The sequence below is a fragment of the Mandrillus leucophaeus genome, unplaced genomic scaffold, assembly GCF_000951045.1.
Source record: "Mandrillus leucophaeus isolate KB7577 unplaced genomic scaffold, Mleu.le_1.0 Scaffold1793, whole genome shotgun sequence".
Lineage (NCBI taxonomy): Eukaryota > Metazoa > Chordata > Mammalia > Primates > Cercopithecidae > Mandrillus > Mandrillus leucophaeus.
This window is the reverse complement of record NW_012101802.1, coordinates 67,948-81,879: the sequence shown is the minus strand read 5'-3', so window position 1 is coordinate 81,879 and position 13,932 is coordinate 67,948. Positions and strand designations below refer to the sequence as shown.

General features: G+C 43.0%; 1 protein-coding gene across 2 annotated transcripts; it reads right to left on the bottom strand.

Annotated features, from left to right (window-relative positions):
• Positions 1-389: 389 nt before the first annotated feature.
• Positions 390-13,675, bottom strand: LOC105537711 (HLA class II histocompatibility antigen, DRB1-1 beta chain). Of its 2 annotated transcripts, none has more exons than XM_011977349.1 (6): positions 13,469-13,675; positions 4,900-5,169; positions 2,422-2,703; positions 1,611-1,721; positions 1,110-1,133; positions 390-889 (listed from the first exon to the last, which is right to left on the bottom strand). In XM_011977349.1, exons 1-6 carry the CDS (start codon positions 13,566-13,568, stop codon positions 846-848), a joined length of 831 nt encoding a protein of 276 aa, XP_011832739.1. In that variant the 5' UTR covers positions 13,569-13,675; the 3' UTR covers positions 390-845. The 2 variants fall into 2 exon arrangements, with proteins under 2 accessions (XP_011832739.1, XP_011832740.1); XM_011977350.1 differs by having other exon boundaries at positions 395-803.
• Positions 13,676-13,932: the final 257 nt, after the last annotated feature.

Sequence of the window (13,932 nt, the reverse complement as noted above, 5' to 3'; positions counted from 1 at the left end):
CTTCTAAATTTGTTGTTCTCTAAAATCCGTACAAATCCTTTGATAATATTGTATTATTGAAGTCTGGAATGAAACATTATATGCTAATTTAGTTATGGATACACGGTATTGTAGAATGGGTTAAGAAAGAATTCTGATTGACTTGCTGGCTGGCTTCCTATCTCATATTGGCCAAGTTGTTTCAGTTGTTATAGTCTGTTCTCAATTTTTATGCATTGCCTTTTTAAACATTAGGATTACTTTTATTGACAAGTGAAAATTGCATAGTATATTTATGTTGTAGAGCATGCAGTTTTGACATATGCCTATAGTGTGGAATGACTAAAGCAAGCTATTTAACATATGCATTACCTCATGTACTTATGAAATATACATAAAAACCATTATGCTATTGGGAAATAATCTTCCCTTTTTCATTTCTTTTTATTTTTTGTCTTTGGAGCCACGTGGAACAGATGATTTTTAACTCCAGGTTTCAGAAAAATTTAATAATGTAATACGTTTGTGGCACACAGGGGGAGTACAGATGCACAGGAGGCCATAGGGTTAGGTAAAGGGGAGCACAAAAGTTGAAGATGAGGCACTGCCATCAATGCTGGGACTTCAGGCCAAGGGCAGGAGCTGAGGAGGACATTTTCTCAGGGAGGACATTTTCTGCAGTTGCTGAACCAGTAGCAAGCAGGTCCTGAGAAAGCTCTCCCTTGTGGAAGAATAAGAGCCAAGCGGGAAAGCTTTCCATCCTGCAAAGCTGGGGTAGAAGATTTTTCCTTGAATGTGGTCACCTGCACTTCAGCTCAGGAGTCCTGCAGAGACAGAGGAAAGTGTTGTTTTCAGACCTGGCTCTACTAACAGCTTCTTTTCCCCTCTTTCAAAAACTCAGATGAGAGCACTGCAGGAAGAAGAAAAACAAGTTCCTGAGTCTCCCCGAGCCAATACTCCTGCAGATCACAGGCTTTTTCTAAGTGGAGAGGAGGAGTTTTGGTGTAAATTGCCTGATCAGAAATTTAGATCCAAAGTCTTTCCTACTATTTCTGTTCCATGGCTTATCACCTCCAGCATCATTCTAGGAGAACCGACTCTGTTTCTAAAAGAGGATTAAAAGGTATTACCTGTTGGTTGAAGTCCAGAGTGTCCTGGGAAAAAGAGAAAAAGATACACACTTAAAAGATATGGAAGCAAATCTGTCCTCCAACACAATGTCCCAGCCCCAGATCTCCCACCCGAGATTTCTCTAACACCACAACCCACACCAACCACGGCAGAGAGGAGCAGAAACAGACCATGTGACCCATGAAGCGTGACATGTCTGTCACAGGATCCAGTGTAATCACTTTAGCCCTAGTGGCTCCTCCTTAATTTGCTCCAGGATCTCAAACCAAAGGACCCTTAACTAGTTAACCTTCCTCTTGCCTCTGCAGGCCACAAGCTAGTATGCTTTGACATAGTAACCATACACCGATGATTTCTGGATTAGCAGGACATTGGAGTTCATTTGTGGAAAGAAAGGCTTTATCCAGCGCCACTCATATAGTGATAACTAACCTCAGCAAAACCCTATTTCCTCCTCCAGAAAAGCCTGTGGAGAGGCTTAGCTCCCAAAAGCTCCTCACCTTTCTGATTCCTGAAGTAGATGAACAGCCCGGCCCCAAGGAAGAGCAGGCCCAGCACAAAGCCCCCAACTCCACTCAGCATCTTGCTCTGTGCGGATTCAGACCGTGCTCCTGAGAGAGGAAGGCAGGTTTAGTGATTTTAATCCCAAATTGAACCTTTTTAATTGAGACCCTGCAATTCATAGGTTTGAAAATGGGGAAGAAGGCTGCTCTGTAAGAACTAAAATAACTAGCCATTTCTGGAGGAAAAAAAGGTTTTCAAATCACACTGAACAGTTACAAGTTTCAGGAATCAAACTCATTCTAATATTACAGCTGTGATGTAAGGCATGACTTCAACACCTGATCAACAGAAAGCCTGAGACTCAATGAGGTTAAATAGTTTGTCTAGAGTGACAGAGCTAATGAAAGGTAGAGCTGAGATTGGACTTCTGTCATGTCAGGAAGACCTCTACAGTTCTCCTCTTCTCAGATCACAACAACCAACTTAGGTCAACAGCACCAGAAACAGTCTCAGATCCATAGGCAGGGCCTGGAGCTCTGGGAGAGGGGGTGACCCTGACCTGTGACATCATGGGGAGGTTCAAAACAGGGATGGCCTCTCCTTCCTGCCAGGAATGACTGCTTCCCCAGAGGATACAGGTGTTTCTAGAAACTATTACAGGGCTATCCCCAGTGACCTGTACTGATGGAGATGAGAACATGGAGCAAATGAAAATAGGATGTGGGAGAGGAGAAACCTGACACTCAGGGATTAGCAAAGTTCACTTCCTGGTGGTTGAGAAATGTATGAAGTCAGAAAGCTGCTCACTCCATTCCACTGTGAGAGGGCTGGTCACGCTTGGGTGCTCCACTTGGCAGGTGTAAACCTCTCCACTTCGAGGAACTGTTTCCAGCATCACCAGGGTCTGGAAGGTCCAGTCTCCATTGTGGATCAGGCCTGTGGACACCACCCCAGCCTTCTCTTCCTGGCCGTTCCGGAACCACCTGACTTCAATGCTGCCTGGATAGAAACCATTCACAGAGCAGACCAGGAGGTTGTGGTGCTGCAGGGGCTGGGTCTTTGCAGGATACACAGTTACCTTAGGCTCAACTAGGAGAAAAAATTGTAGAGGGAATGAGTCAGGAAGACAGAGTAAATCTCCCTTTTCGGCTGCTTGTCTGCTTCTCTGCAAACCCAGACTCTGGCCTTGACCAGGCCTCCAGCACAGCTGGCCATGTGGCCTCACAGTGTCATCAGCCTGGAATTTAATCTTTATAGTGGGGGCCCATTAGATATGAGAGATGTGGAAAATTGTGTTTGTTTCTTCATCGCTTGAAATTGGGATGCATTGTCAAAGTGTTTACAAGTCTTTGAAAGTACAGAGTGTAGTAATTAAAGCTGATTTCTGAATCAGGTTGCCTGGTTCAAATGCAAGGTCTGCCTTTTACTGGTTGATGCTGGAAGAGTTTTTCAATGCTTCTGTGTCTCAACTTTCTCGCACACAATAGAAGGTAATTATAGTAATTTACCTCTTGGGGTTATATGAAGATTAATGCACATAAAATATATAAAACAATGACTAAAGATAGCCTTCAGTTTATGAAGTCAGAAAGCTTCTCACTCCATTCCACTATGAGAGCTCATTACACTTGGGTGCTCCACTTGACACCTATTTACCATCCTTGTAGAGCTTGAGAGAAAAATATGATTTAAAGCAATGTGAAAAGACAAAGGGACTGAGTAGGGTACACGAGGAGACCTAGTATGAATGTTTAGGAATACTACTGCCATGCACTCACACCTTACAACACCACAGAAATGGTTCTGCCCCTGGGAAGACAGGACAGACAGAAATGGTTCTCCAGATCTTTAAGTTCCCAGGAAAGCATGAATTCTAAAGCAGAGAGAAGGATTAAGGAAAGTCATTTTAGTTTTGAAAGTTCTTATATTTACATTGAGCTGATCAATGCATCTCCCATGCAAACAAGCATAACTATTATACTATTATTGTAAAATAATTTTTCTTTCCCAAATGACATTTGGATCAAGGCAGGGTCTGGGACTCATTACCTGGGGTGTTTATGCCTAGGAAAATCCCCAAGTCTAGCATACTCTCCATAAATACATTTTTTTTTTAAGAAGGAAGGAGAAACCTGGAGACACAAATACCACAAAATGGTAGATTTCAGATGTAAACCATTAATAAAAGTTTTGGAATGTATTTTATTAAACAGAAATATTCAAATTCTTAACACAGAAAAGAATTTTCAAAATCAACATACAAACCAAAAACTGGAGAAAATGTGGAATCAAATATCAATAAGGTGTTAATAATCTTCCAGTAAAAGAACCCACAAAATCACTGAGAAAAACACTAAGCCCTGGAGATAATAGAAAATAGATCCTTGTCCATTACCTACCAAATACAATAGGGAATTCTTAGAGCAGTAATGATAATTGGCCAATAAGTAGGCCAAAATAATTCAAAAGAATTTCAAATAAAAAATAAATTAAAAATTAACCAGAAACATACATTTTCAACTTTTGGTGAGTGTCATAATAAAGGTCAACAAAGGGGAAAGTGAGGTGAGTTGTGTCACAACTATTACACATAAAAGAATAATATGTAACTACTAGAAAACCATTAGCATTATAATAAAATAGTGACTGTGTTAAAGTTTTAATCAAAAAGTTAGTTTCACGGTCATTTCAACTATGTAAAAATATACACACTAAGAAAACAAAAAACTAGCAAGAAATTTAGACCTAAAGAAGCTTCAGAGGTGCCTCAGAGGTCTCCTCAATTCCCCTAGAAATCAATCTAATGCTTTTACGAACAAACACCACACACTTTTATTTCAGAGACTGCATGAAGGGTGTGTGCCAGGGACAGTCTGGAACTGGCCTCCTCACATTATCCCAAACCTTCCAGACCCCTCAGCTCTCCTCCCCTAAACCTTCACCCCAACCACACACCCGTTACATTTCCCTTCCCTGCATCTCTAAGGACCCCAGACAATCAAGGTCTCCTCTCTCTCCAGCCCCCTGCACCTGCCTCCCATGTCACCTCCCCACAGAGGCCTCCAAGAATAAGAAGCAGCCCCCTCCTGCTTCCCCTGCCACAACAGCCACACAGACACATCCACACTCTACACACACACCTGTGCCCTCAGAACTGCTTGCTCAGGATTGAGAGGATTCTAAATGCTCACAGACGGCGCGCGCTCTCTCTTCCTCTCTCTCTCTCTTTCTCACACTCAGATTCCCAGCTCACAGGGACCCAGGCCCCGCCCCCGCCGCGCTCACCTCGCCGCTGCACTGTGAAGCTCTCCACAACCCCATAGTTGTGTCTGCAGTAGGTGTCCACCTCGGCCCGCCTCCGCTCCAGGAGGTCCTTCTGGCTGTTCCAGTACTCGGCGTCAGGCCGCCCCAGCTCCGTCACCGCCCGGTACTCCCCCACGTCGCTGTCGAAGCGCGCGTCCTCCTCTTGGTTATAGATGTATCTGTGCAGCAACCGCACCCGCTCCGTCCCGTTGAAGAAGTGACACTCAAACTTTTCCTGCTTCAAGAAACGTGCTGTGGGGACAGGAACGATCCGGTCACAGGGGCGGCCTCCGGTGAAGACACTGACAGAGACGCCGCCATCCGGGACTACCTGGGCGGGGTGCCAGCACTGGGAACCTTGACTGATCCCAACCACAACCCCGACCACGCGCAGCCCAGAGGCTCATCCTCCGTCTTCCTGAGGCGGACGGGGACCAGGGGGACCAAGCAGGAAAACCCCCTCTGATCCCCAGGCTTTTGGGACCCCCTCCCTGACTCCAGCCTGTTCTGGAGACCTCCAAGCAGGAGCTGGAGGAGGATCCACCCAACACCTCAGCCCTCGCCGCCTCCTTCTGGGAGCCTCCATCCCAAAGACACTCCCTGCTCCTTCCCTCATCCCACAGGCTTTACCCGTTCCTTAACACCCACCGCGTTCACCCTGTGAACACTTCCCTAGTGATGACCTTGTGCCAGGCCTGCGCTGCCTCTGGGAATCCAAATGAGGGAAAACAGACCTCTCCACTCTGCTGGGGGAGCTTAAAGAGCAGTGAAAGTGATGGCCAAAAACCAAACACACAAGAGCTTAGACAGGAATGAGAAATGTCGGAAGTGTGGAGTTCTAGAGCAGAGAATAATAGGATGATCTCAATTACATTAGGGTGCCAGAGAAGGACCCTCTGAAGAGTAACAGTTCAGATGGGACTTGACAGGTTAAGCAGGTGTGAGCCAGGGAGCGGAGTGGAGCCTGTGTGTCTGTTTGGACAAAATGGGGGAGATACACTTCAGGTTTAGGAAATCTCATGTACAAAAGCTTGAATTGATGAACTTCTTCAAGAAACTAGAACAAAGTTCACTAAAGCGGAGAGGCTGACGGGGAGGAGGGTAAAAGATTAGACTGGAGACATCACAAACACTAGGCATTGAAAAGCCTCTTGGGTGGTGTTAGGATTTGAGATTTATACTAAAGACAATACAAAAGTATCAAAGAGTTTTAAGGAGAATAAAACCATGATGCCCGTAAATGTCCACAAACCTTCCTTTGCATTTCTAAATCCACAAAGCTCAGATATTCGGTTAAAAGAAATTTGTTCATAAAACTCATTTGGCAAATTTCATCTGATAAGAGTAAGCGGTCAAAAGTGTCTCAGAGCTCTTATTGGTGACATGAGCTTCTGTAGTTTCAATACATGTAAACATACATACATATATGTGTGTAAATATACACATATGTAAAACACTATATATTTTTGATGTTTTTGTCTTTATGTTTGATTGAAATGTAAAACCGACAAAAATAACTGAAAAATTATCCTCTGGTTAAAAGTGAAATGAATAAATAAAAGCATTTTACATTGTGAGTCACATCAAATGTAGAATCACTACAGAAACCTCAGGCATGTTAGTGAAAAATAATTGCAGAGTGACTTATAAGGGCAAGTTGTTGAAAGTTAATAGAGATAGTGCTGATCAACAACTCATGAAAATGTTGAAAAATATTGCATAAGGCAAAAAATAAATATGAAGCTATTAAACTTGCATTGACTAAATGGATTCAACAAGAAAGTGGTTGAATTTATGCAACTGTCTAGTTTTGTATAATGAAACAAGCAAAAATAAACCATAAAAAACTGAATTGGATGCTAAGTGTATAAAAGATGTGAGTCTAGAATTTTCAGAAAGAGCACAGTGTGAATCAGTGCTCTCAGCCTCAGCACTATGGACATTTTGGACCAGATAATTCTTTATTGGTGACGGAGGCTGTTCTGAACATTGTAGGTTCTCTAGCAGTGCCCCTGTCTTCTACTCATTAAATATCAGAAGAAACCCCTGTTGTGACAACCAAAAATTGCTCAAACATTACCACGGGTTCCCCAAGGGTGATGGGAGGGGGGGCAGGGGTGGTGAACTATGCCTGGGTAAGCACCACGGGTGTGAACCATCTGAAAAAATCTGTGTTGAACAAGCCACTAGTAGTTATGGAGCAGCTGAGAATTACATTGAAAAATATCTGTGAACATCTTGGTCCCATATAAAACGAATGTTTCATAGAATTCTGGTCCCAATACAGTGCTATCTTTCTAGAAAATGAACTTGTTGAGAACCAAGATTTACTGATTTCCTTGCGTTACCAACCAGTCACCAAATCATATCATTTATCTTTCATATCATCTTCTTTCTTAATTTCTGTGCCACTGGTCCACTAATTAAATGTGGTAGTGAATCACAACCACAGCTATTTTATTCCCATTTAATGTCCCAACTTACTCATGTCTCTCAGTCTCCTACTCCCAACAATACTAGCAGACATCAAATTAACAGCCTTGGCCAGAGGTAGAAATCTTGGTTTTGTAGTCAAGTCCCCTCAGAAAGGGAGAAACCAAGAAAATGACATTCTCATACTGACAGTTTACAAAACATGAGCAGATCCCCAGACTGTGTGTAGAGACGTTTACAAAGCAACTTTTGCCCTTTAGAAATGATGCAGAGAGGTGTGCACCCTGGATCAAATGATGTCTATCTTTTTATCCCTAAATTATCTAAGCACTTTCTTTACAGAGAGAACGTTAAAAAATAAGCATTTGTCAAGTCACTGTCACTGTGGTTTGCATGGTTAGCACTGTAATCCATGTCCATGTGTCCCACTTAGGGTTGACAGATTGGGCAAATAAAACCAGAGGATGCCCAGTTAAATCTGGATTTCCAATAAATTATGGTTGTGTATCTGAAATTCTGATTTAACTAGGAACCTGTATGTTATCTGACAACCCTAGCCCAACTTGCTAGTCAACCCTCAGAAGAAGGAATGATTTAATACTTACTCGTGTTCTTCAACACATGCCTATGATAGACATATAGAACTTTTAAAATGATAAATGCAAAATGAATGAAAGTTCCTCCTATACATTGGAACTAGAAGCCCTTGCATCTCTGCCCCTACTCTAAGAAAGAACCTGGTACATATGAATATTAGAAATTTTGTCAATAATTCAGACACAATCAAATCACTACTCACTAATGACAGAAAAACTCTCATATTCTAGAATCTGAAAATATGAATTGAAATACGACCTCTTTTAAATGGGTCAATTTTTGCCAACCATAAGCCTATTTGTAATCTATCAAATGTATTTTATAATAATCCTCACAGGATTATTTGTAAGTGTGAAATTTAATAATGAGTCTTCTTAGCAGTGATCACATAATAAACACTCAAATGTATTTCCATTTTAATTTTTTGATCCCTATAACTGGAGCTCACATTAGTTTTTCCATTCCATGATTCTAAAGCAATTACTATCTTCATTATGATTTTGCAATTGTCTTCCTTTCTTCTATTAGTTTCATAAAGAATTGTCATTCTGAAAACATAGGGCAGGAACACTGGTTTATGTCTAATAAAGCAGCATACCTAAACAAACCTCACACAAAAGGCATCTGCTGACATAAAAGAAAGGGGCACTCTACATGCTCAGATTTAAACTGTAATCTGATTTCCAGCACCAAATTTGTGATACTGGGTTTTCCTTTTAACCTTTCAATTTTAGATTCCAGAGATGTATATGTTTTTAAACACCACTGATACAACAGGATCCTTATTGAAATTGAATACTGAAATTCATGGGCCTGGTACACAGTCACTGCAAAATGTTGCATGGCACATACTGATGGCGACTGGATTCATTTTATTCATTACTCCATTCTTGTGACCTAGGGTAGTAACCGGTATATTCAAAGTCACTAATAAATATCGGCTGTGTGAAATACTGGCTGTGTGACCTTTTGCATGAGCAGTCACCACTGCATACAGGGACCCTCTAGTATTTCCTTGCTAATAATGACTGAGCATCTCTGCTTCACAGGTCCTCCTGCTTCTCTTCAGCCTCTTTAGCCTTTTCCTTTCAATCCAGCTGGCTCCCTAAACCCAGAGCACAGTCCTTCTCTGAAGCTCACTACTCAAAACAGTCAACCTTAACCTCATCCTCACTTTTACTCGCTCTTCAAAGGGTCCAATCCATTTTCCTCCCTGGATACTCCACTGAGTGCAAATATCAACTCCACCAATCCCAGCAGTTGCTTCTCTCTCACATTCTCACTTCCCCCTCCTCTTAGTGGTACTCACCACAATTGGTCTCTCTCTTCTCCTTGGAAAAATGTCTATTTTCCTTGACTTACACATATGATGTAATCTTGTTTTTTTTCCCCAACATCCCTGGGCCTTTCTCAGTCCCCTTTGCTGGCCTGTGCCCTCTTCTTTTTTCTGCAGACAATCTATCTCCCTATGTAACCTCTTCCACTCCCTGGAATTTAATATAGTACATGTATTGATGCCACCAACATAAATACCTTCAACCCTGGCCTCACCATGAGTCTCCTTTTTTTTTTTTTGAGACGGAGTCCTCCTCTGTCACCCAGTCTGGAGTGTAGTGGTGCGATCTTGGCTCACTGCAAGCTCCATCTCCCAGGTTCACGCCATTCTCCTGCCTCAGCCTCCCAAGTAGCTGGGACTACAGTCTCCTGCCACCACTCCCGGCTCATTTTTCGTATTTTTAGTAAAGACGGGGTTTTGCCGTGTAGGCCAGGATGGTCTCGATCTCCTGACCTTGTGATCCACCCACCTCAGCCCCCCAAAGTGCTGCGATTTCAGCCATGAGCCACCATGCTCAGCCCACCATAAGTCTCTTAAATGCCATTGACCTTCTGATTGCTCCACACAAATGTCAATAAATTATCTGAAACTTAAACAAAACTTTTATTTCCAACCACCCACTTCAAATCATTTCCTCCCACAGTTTTCCCTATTTCAATAAACAATACCACCACCCACTAATTTGTCAAAATAAAATCCTTAGGACTAAGCTTGATTTTTCTACCCCCTTTACAGTAACCCATTAACAAGGTAAGCAAAATCCACTTTATCTTTTTCACTGTCTTTATCACTAGTGAACTCCATGAAGCCACAAGCCTGTTTTCCCTGGGGATTCCCTGCTGTGCTCCTAAATAGTCTTCCTAACCACTTGTCAACCCCAACAATCCAATCCTCACAGAGTAGCTAGAATTTGTTTTAAAAATTCAATATAGGCCGGGCACAGTGGCTCATGCCTATAATCCCAGCACATTGGGAGGCTGAGGCGGGCAGATCATGAGGTCAAGAGATCAAGACCATCTTGCCCAACATGATGAAACCCTGTCTCTACTAAAAATACAAAAATTACCTGGGCGTGGTGGTGCACTCCTGTAATCCCAGCTACTTGGGAGGCTGAGGCAGGAGAATCACTTGAACCCAGAAGGCGGAAGTTGCAGTGAGCCGAGATTGTGCCACTGCACTCCAGCCTGGTGACAGAGCAAGACTACATCTCAAAAAAAAAAAAAAAGAATATAAATTGACTTTCCTTGTAACCATCCAGGAGCTTCCCATATCTATTTAAATAAAATTGAGGCCGTGCGCAGTGGCTCACACCTGTAATCCAGGCACTTTGGGAGTCTCAGGTGGGCAGATTACTTGAGGTCAGGAGTTGAAGGCCAGCCTGGCCAACATGGTGAAACTCTGTCTCTACTAAAAATACAAACAAACCAAAAAAAAAATTAGCTGGGCATGGTGGTGGGTACCTGTAATCCCAGCTACTTGAGAGACTGAGGCAGGAGAATCACTTGAACCCGGGAGGCAGAGGTTGCAGTGAGCTGAGACCATGCCATTGCACTCCAGCCTGGGCAACAAGAATGAACCTCCCTCTCAAAAACAAATAAGATTAAATAAACAAATTAACTAAATAAAATAAAATTCAAATTTCTTACCCTGGATATCAGAGCCTAATATGATGAGGCTCCTGACTTCCTCTCTGCATCCTACGTCATCTTCTGCCACTGCGTTTCCTTGCTTGCTCACTTCAGTCCCTCTTGCCTTCTTTCTGTCCCCGTACATAATTTCCCACACCAGGGCTTCCCCTGCAATTCCGTCTCCCTGAAACTTTCACCCTTAGATCTTCACATGACTGTCTACTTATTTTGTTGTCTCAACTGGATGTCACTTTCTTAAGTAGAGCTCCCTACATATATGAACTAAAGTTGGGTGAATCCATGTCTCTCTTTTCTACAAACCTGATGTCTTTTCTTCAGTGCACTGTGACTCTCTGAAATTTTCTTGTTTGTTAAATGCTTATTGGGTTAATGTCTATTTCCTCTGCTGTTGTGTGACTTCCATGAGAGTCGGGACCCTCTCTATCTTACTCAAATAGAATGATTTGAACCTAGAAGGGAGCCCAGTACACAGTAGCTGCTGAGAAAAATAAGTGTGGTTTATATGAATAAACCAGGCTACGGGAACTGATCACTGTGTGGATCCTGGAAAGCAAGAAGGGGCTCAAGCTCCAGCACTCTTTTGTTTTGATGTCACACTAGACCACTTCTCCTCCCGGTGAGAAATACAGGCAAACTTCTTCTTTCCCATCCTTCCAGTTGGAAGAAGAATTCACAGATAAAGAAACAGTGATTTAAGAAAAAGGAAATTTTTTTATTAAGATTCATTGCTTGGGCAATGAATTAACCATGCCTGGGCGTGGCAGCTCACACCTATAATCCTAGCACGTCGTGGGGGCAAGGCAGGAGGATTGCTTGAGTCCAGGAGTTTAAGACCACCCTGGGCAACACAGCAAAAATCTCATCTCCAACAAAATTAGTTGGGCTTGTAGTCTCTGTTACTCTGGAGGCTGAGGAGGAAGGATCGCTTGAGAGTTGGAGGCAGGGGTTGCAGTGAGCCTAGATTGGATCACTGCATTACAGCCTGGGTGACAGAGCCAGGCCTTCCCCACCGCACCTCCCACCCACAAAAAAAAAAATCTCTCTTTCATTGGATCTGCTAGTGCTAAGGGTCTGTGCAAGCTTTAGGGATTTCTGGATATGATGACAACATAGCTGGGGAAAAATAGAGAGAAACTGGAGGGAGAGGTAAGCAGACATGGCTAATTAAGGAAAGCTGAGGGCATGATGGGTCAACCTATGAAATTTAGGACAAGACACCAGTAAGACAATGAGTTCCCAAGACTTGATCATTAACTTTCAGCCCTATGAGATGTGAACAATGTCCACATTCTCTCCGTAACCCCACACAGAGCATATAGTTTGAACCTTATCAAATTTCTGATATTTGACAATTTTTGACTTACAAAAATTGAATTTCATATAATTTGCCTTATGTTAGTTGAATCTCTTCCTGTCATGTCTAGTCAGAGCATGTAGGAGATGTAGGAGAAACTAGTATAGAAAGGTTAAAAAAGATTCATAGGCCGGGCGCGGTGGCTCAAGCCTGTAATCCCAGCACTTTGGGAGGCCGAGACGGGTAGATCACGAGGTCAGGAGATCGAGACCATCCTGGCTAACACGGTGAAACTCCGTCTCTACTAAAAAACACAAAAAACTATCCAGGCGAGGTGGCGGGCGCCTGTAGTCCCAGCTCCTTGGGAGGCTGAGGCAGGAGAATGGCGTGAACCTGGGAGGCGGAGCTTGCAGTGAGCTGAGATCCGGCCACTGCACTCCAGCTTGGGCGACAGAGCGAGACTCCGTCTCAAAAAAAAAAAAAAAAAAAAAGAAAGAAAGATTCATAATAAACTCTAACCTGGGCCAGGTTTTTAGAGGATGCCTTAAGTTCTTTAGGCATCAAAGAATACCTCATAGATGCTCTTTAACTGTAGGATGACTCCAAGTACTAAAGATCTCAGCTTGAGCTCCAAGGATTTTCCCCCATAAGAAAGAAAGAGCACTAAGCATAACTTCTGTTAGAGAAGCTACATACATTACAGGGATACAGGCTTTATAAACATTGGAGTTCAGAAAAACAAGAAAGGAGATAATGGGGAGGCCACTGGGTCCATCCTCACATATGAGAAAGAGGGGCCAATATCACAGGTTCCGTCAAGGGCATAACACAGGATTGTCTAGGAGAGACACTTTGAATTCCCTTGACTCCCACAAAAATTTCAGGAGTAACCTCCTTTTGTCTGACAGGTCAACATAATAAAGGGAAGTACTGTATGGGGAATTTATTTTAGCATCTTTATTTTTAAATCCTCTAAGGACCCTGAGAACATGTGATGCGAAGGTTTTATTGGTGGAGATGTGAGAAGAAATGGCCTGTACAGAGGCCCCTTACACAGTCTCATGGAGACGGCAAGTAGCCAAGCTCCTTTTGTGGTGGAAATATTTGAGATCCAATGATAAAGATGGACAATCTCTGAAGAAAACATCACAGTTTCTTAAGGGACATGGTCTGGGACAATGTTAACAAAACTCCCTATTTTCCCCACCCCATAGTAGCTCAGCACCCACAATGTGCACTTACGTCGGGTGTCCCCAGTCAAAGCCAGTGGGGAGCTCAGCACCATCAGTGTCACTGTCAGAGCTGCCATGCAGGAGCCTCCAGGGAGCTTCAGACACACCATACTGGAGAACAGGACAGGACTAGGGGCCAGAAGAGCAGGCAAGTCTCACTGAGAGAGAACTATGACCCCCCTCTACCCATATTCCAAATTATAAGGAGGAACTTACTGATTTCCTTGCTCCTGGATTGGGTAATCTCGTGTTGGAGAGCGAATCAGCATCTGAGTTCAACAGCATCATCAGTCGCTGGTCAGAGATGCTGTATGAAGGTCCTCTTCCGAAACAATTTCCTTCTTTAAAGGATTGTTTTAATTTAGTACCTGGAAGATTTGAAGCAGTTGCGTGTAAAATACTTTAATTGGGGCGCTATTTTTAGCCAGCTCTGTGCTGGTCAGTGATGTGTTCACAAGTTTGAGCCTTGTAAGA

Coding starts and splice junctions, on each gene's coding strand:
- LOC105537711 (XM_011977349.1), bottom strand. CDS start 13,568: ATGGTGTGTCTGAAGCTCCCTGGAGGCTCCTGCATGGCAGCTCTGACA. Junction 1,722..2,421: donor CCCTCTCACAGTGGAATGGA/GTGAGCAGCTTT, acceptor TTCCTCTCTCAG/GAGCACGGTCTGAATCCGCA. Junction 1,134..1,610: donor CTACTTCAGGAATCAGAAAG/GTGAGGAGCTTT, acceptor TCTTTTTCCCAG/GACACTCTGGACTTCAACCA.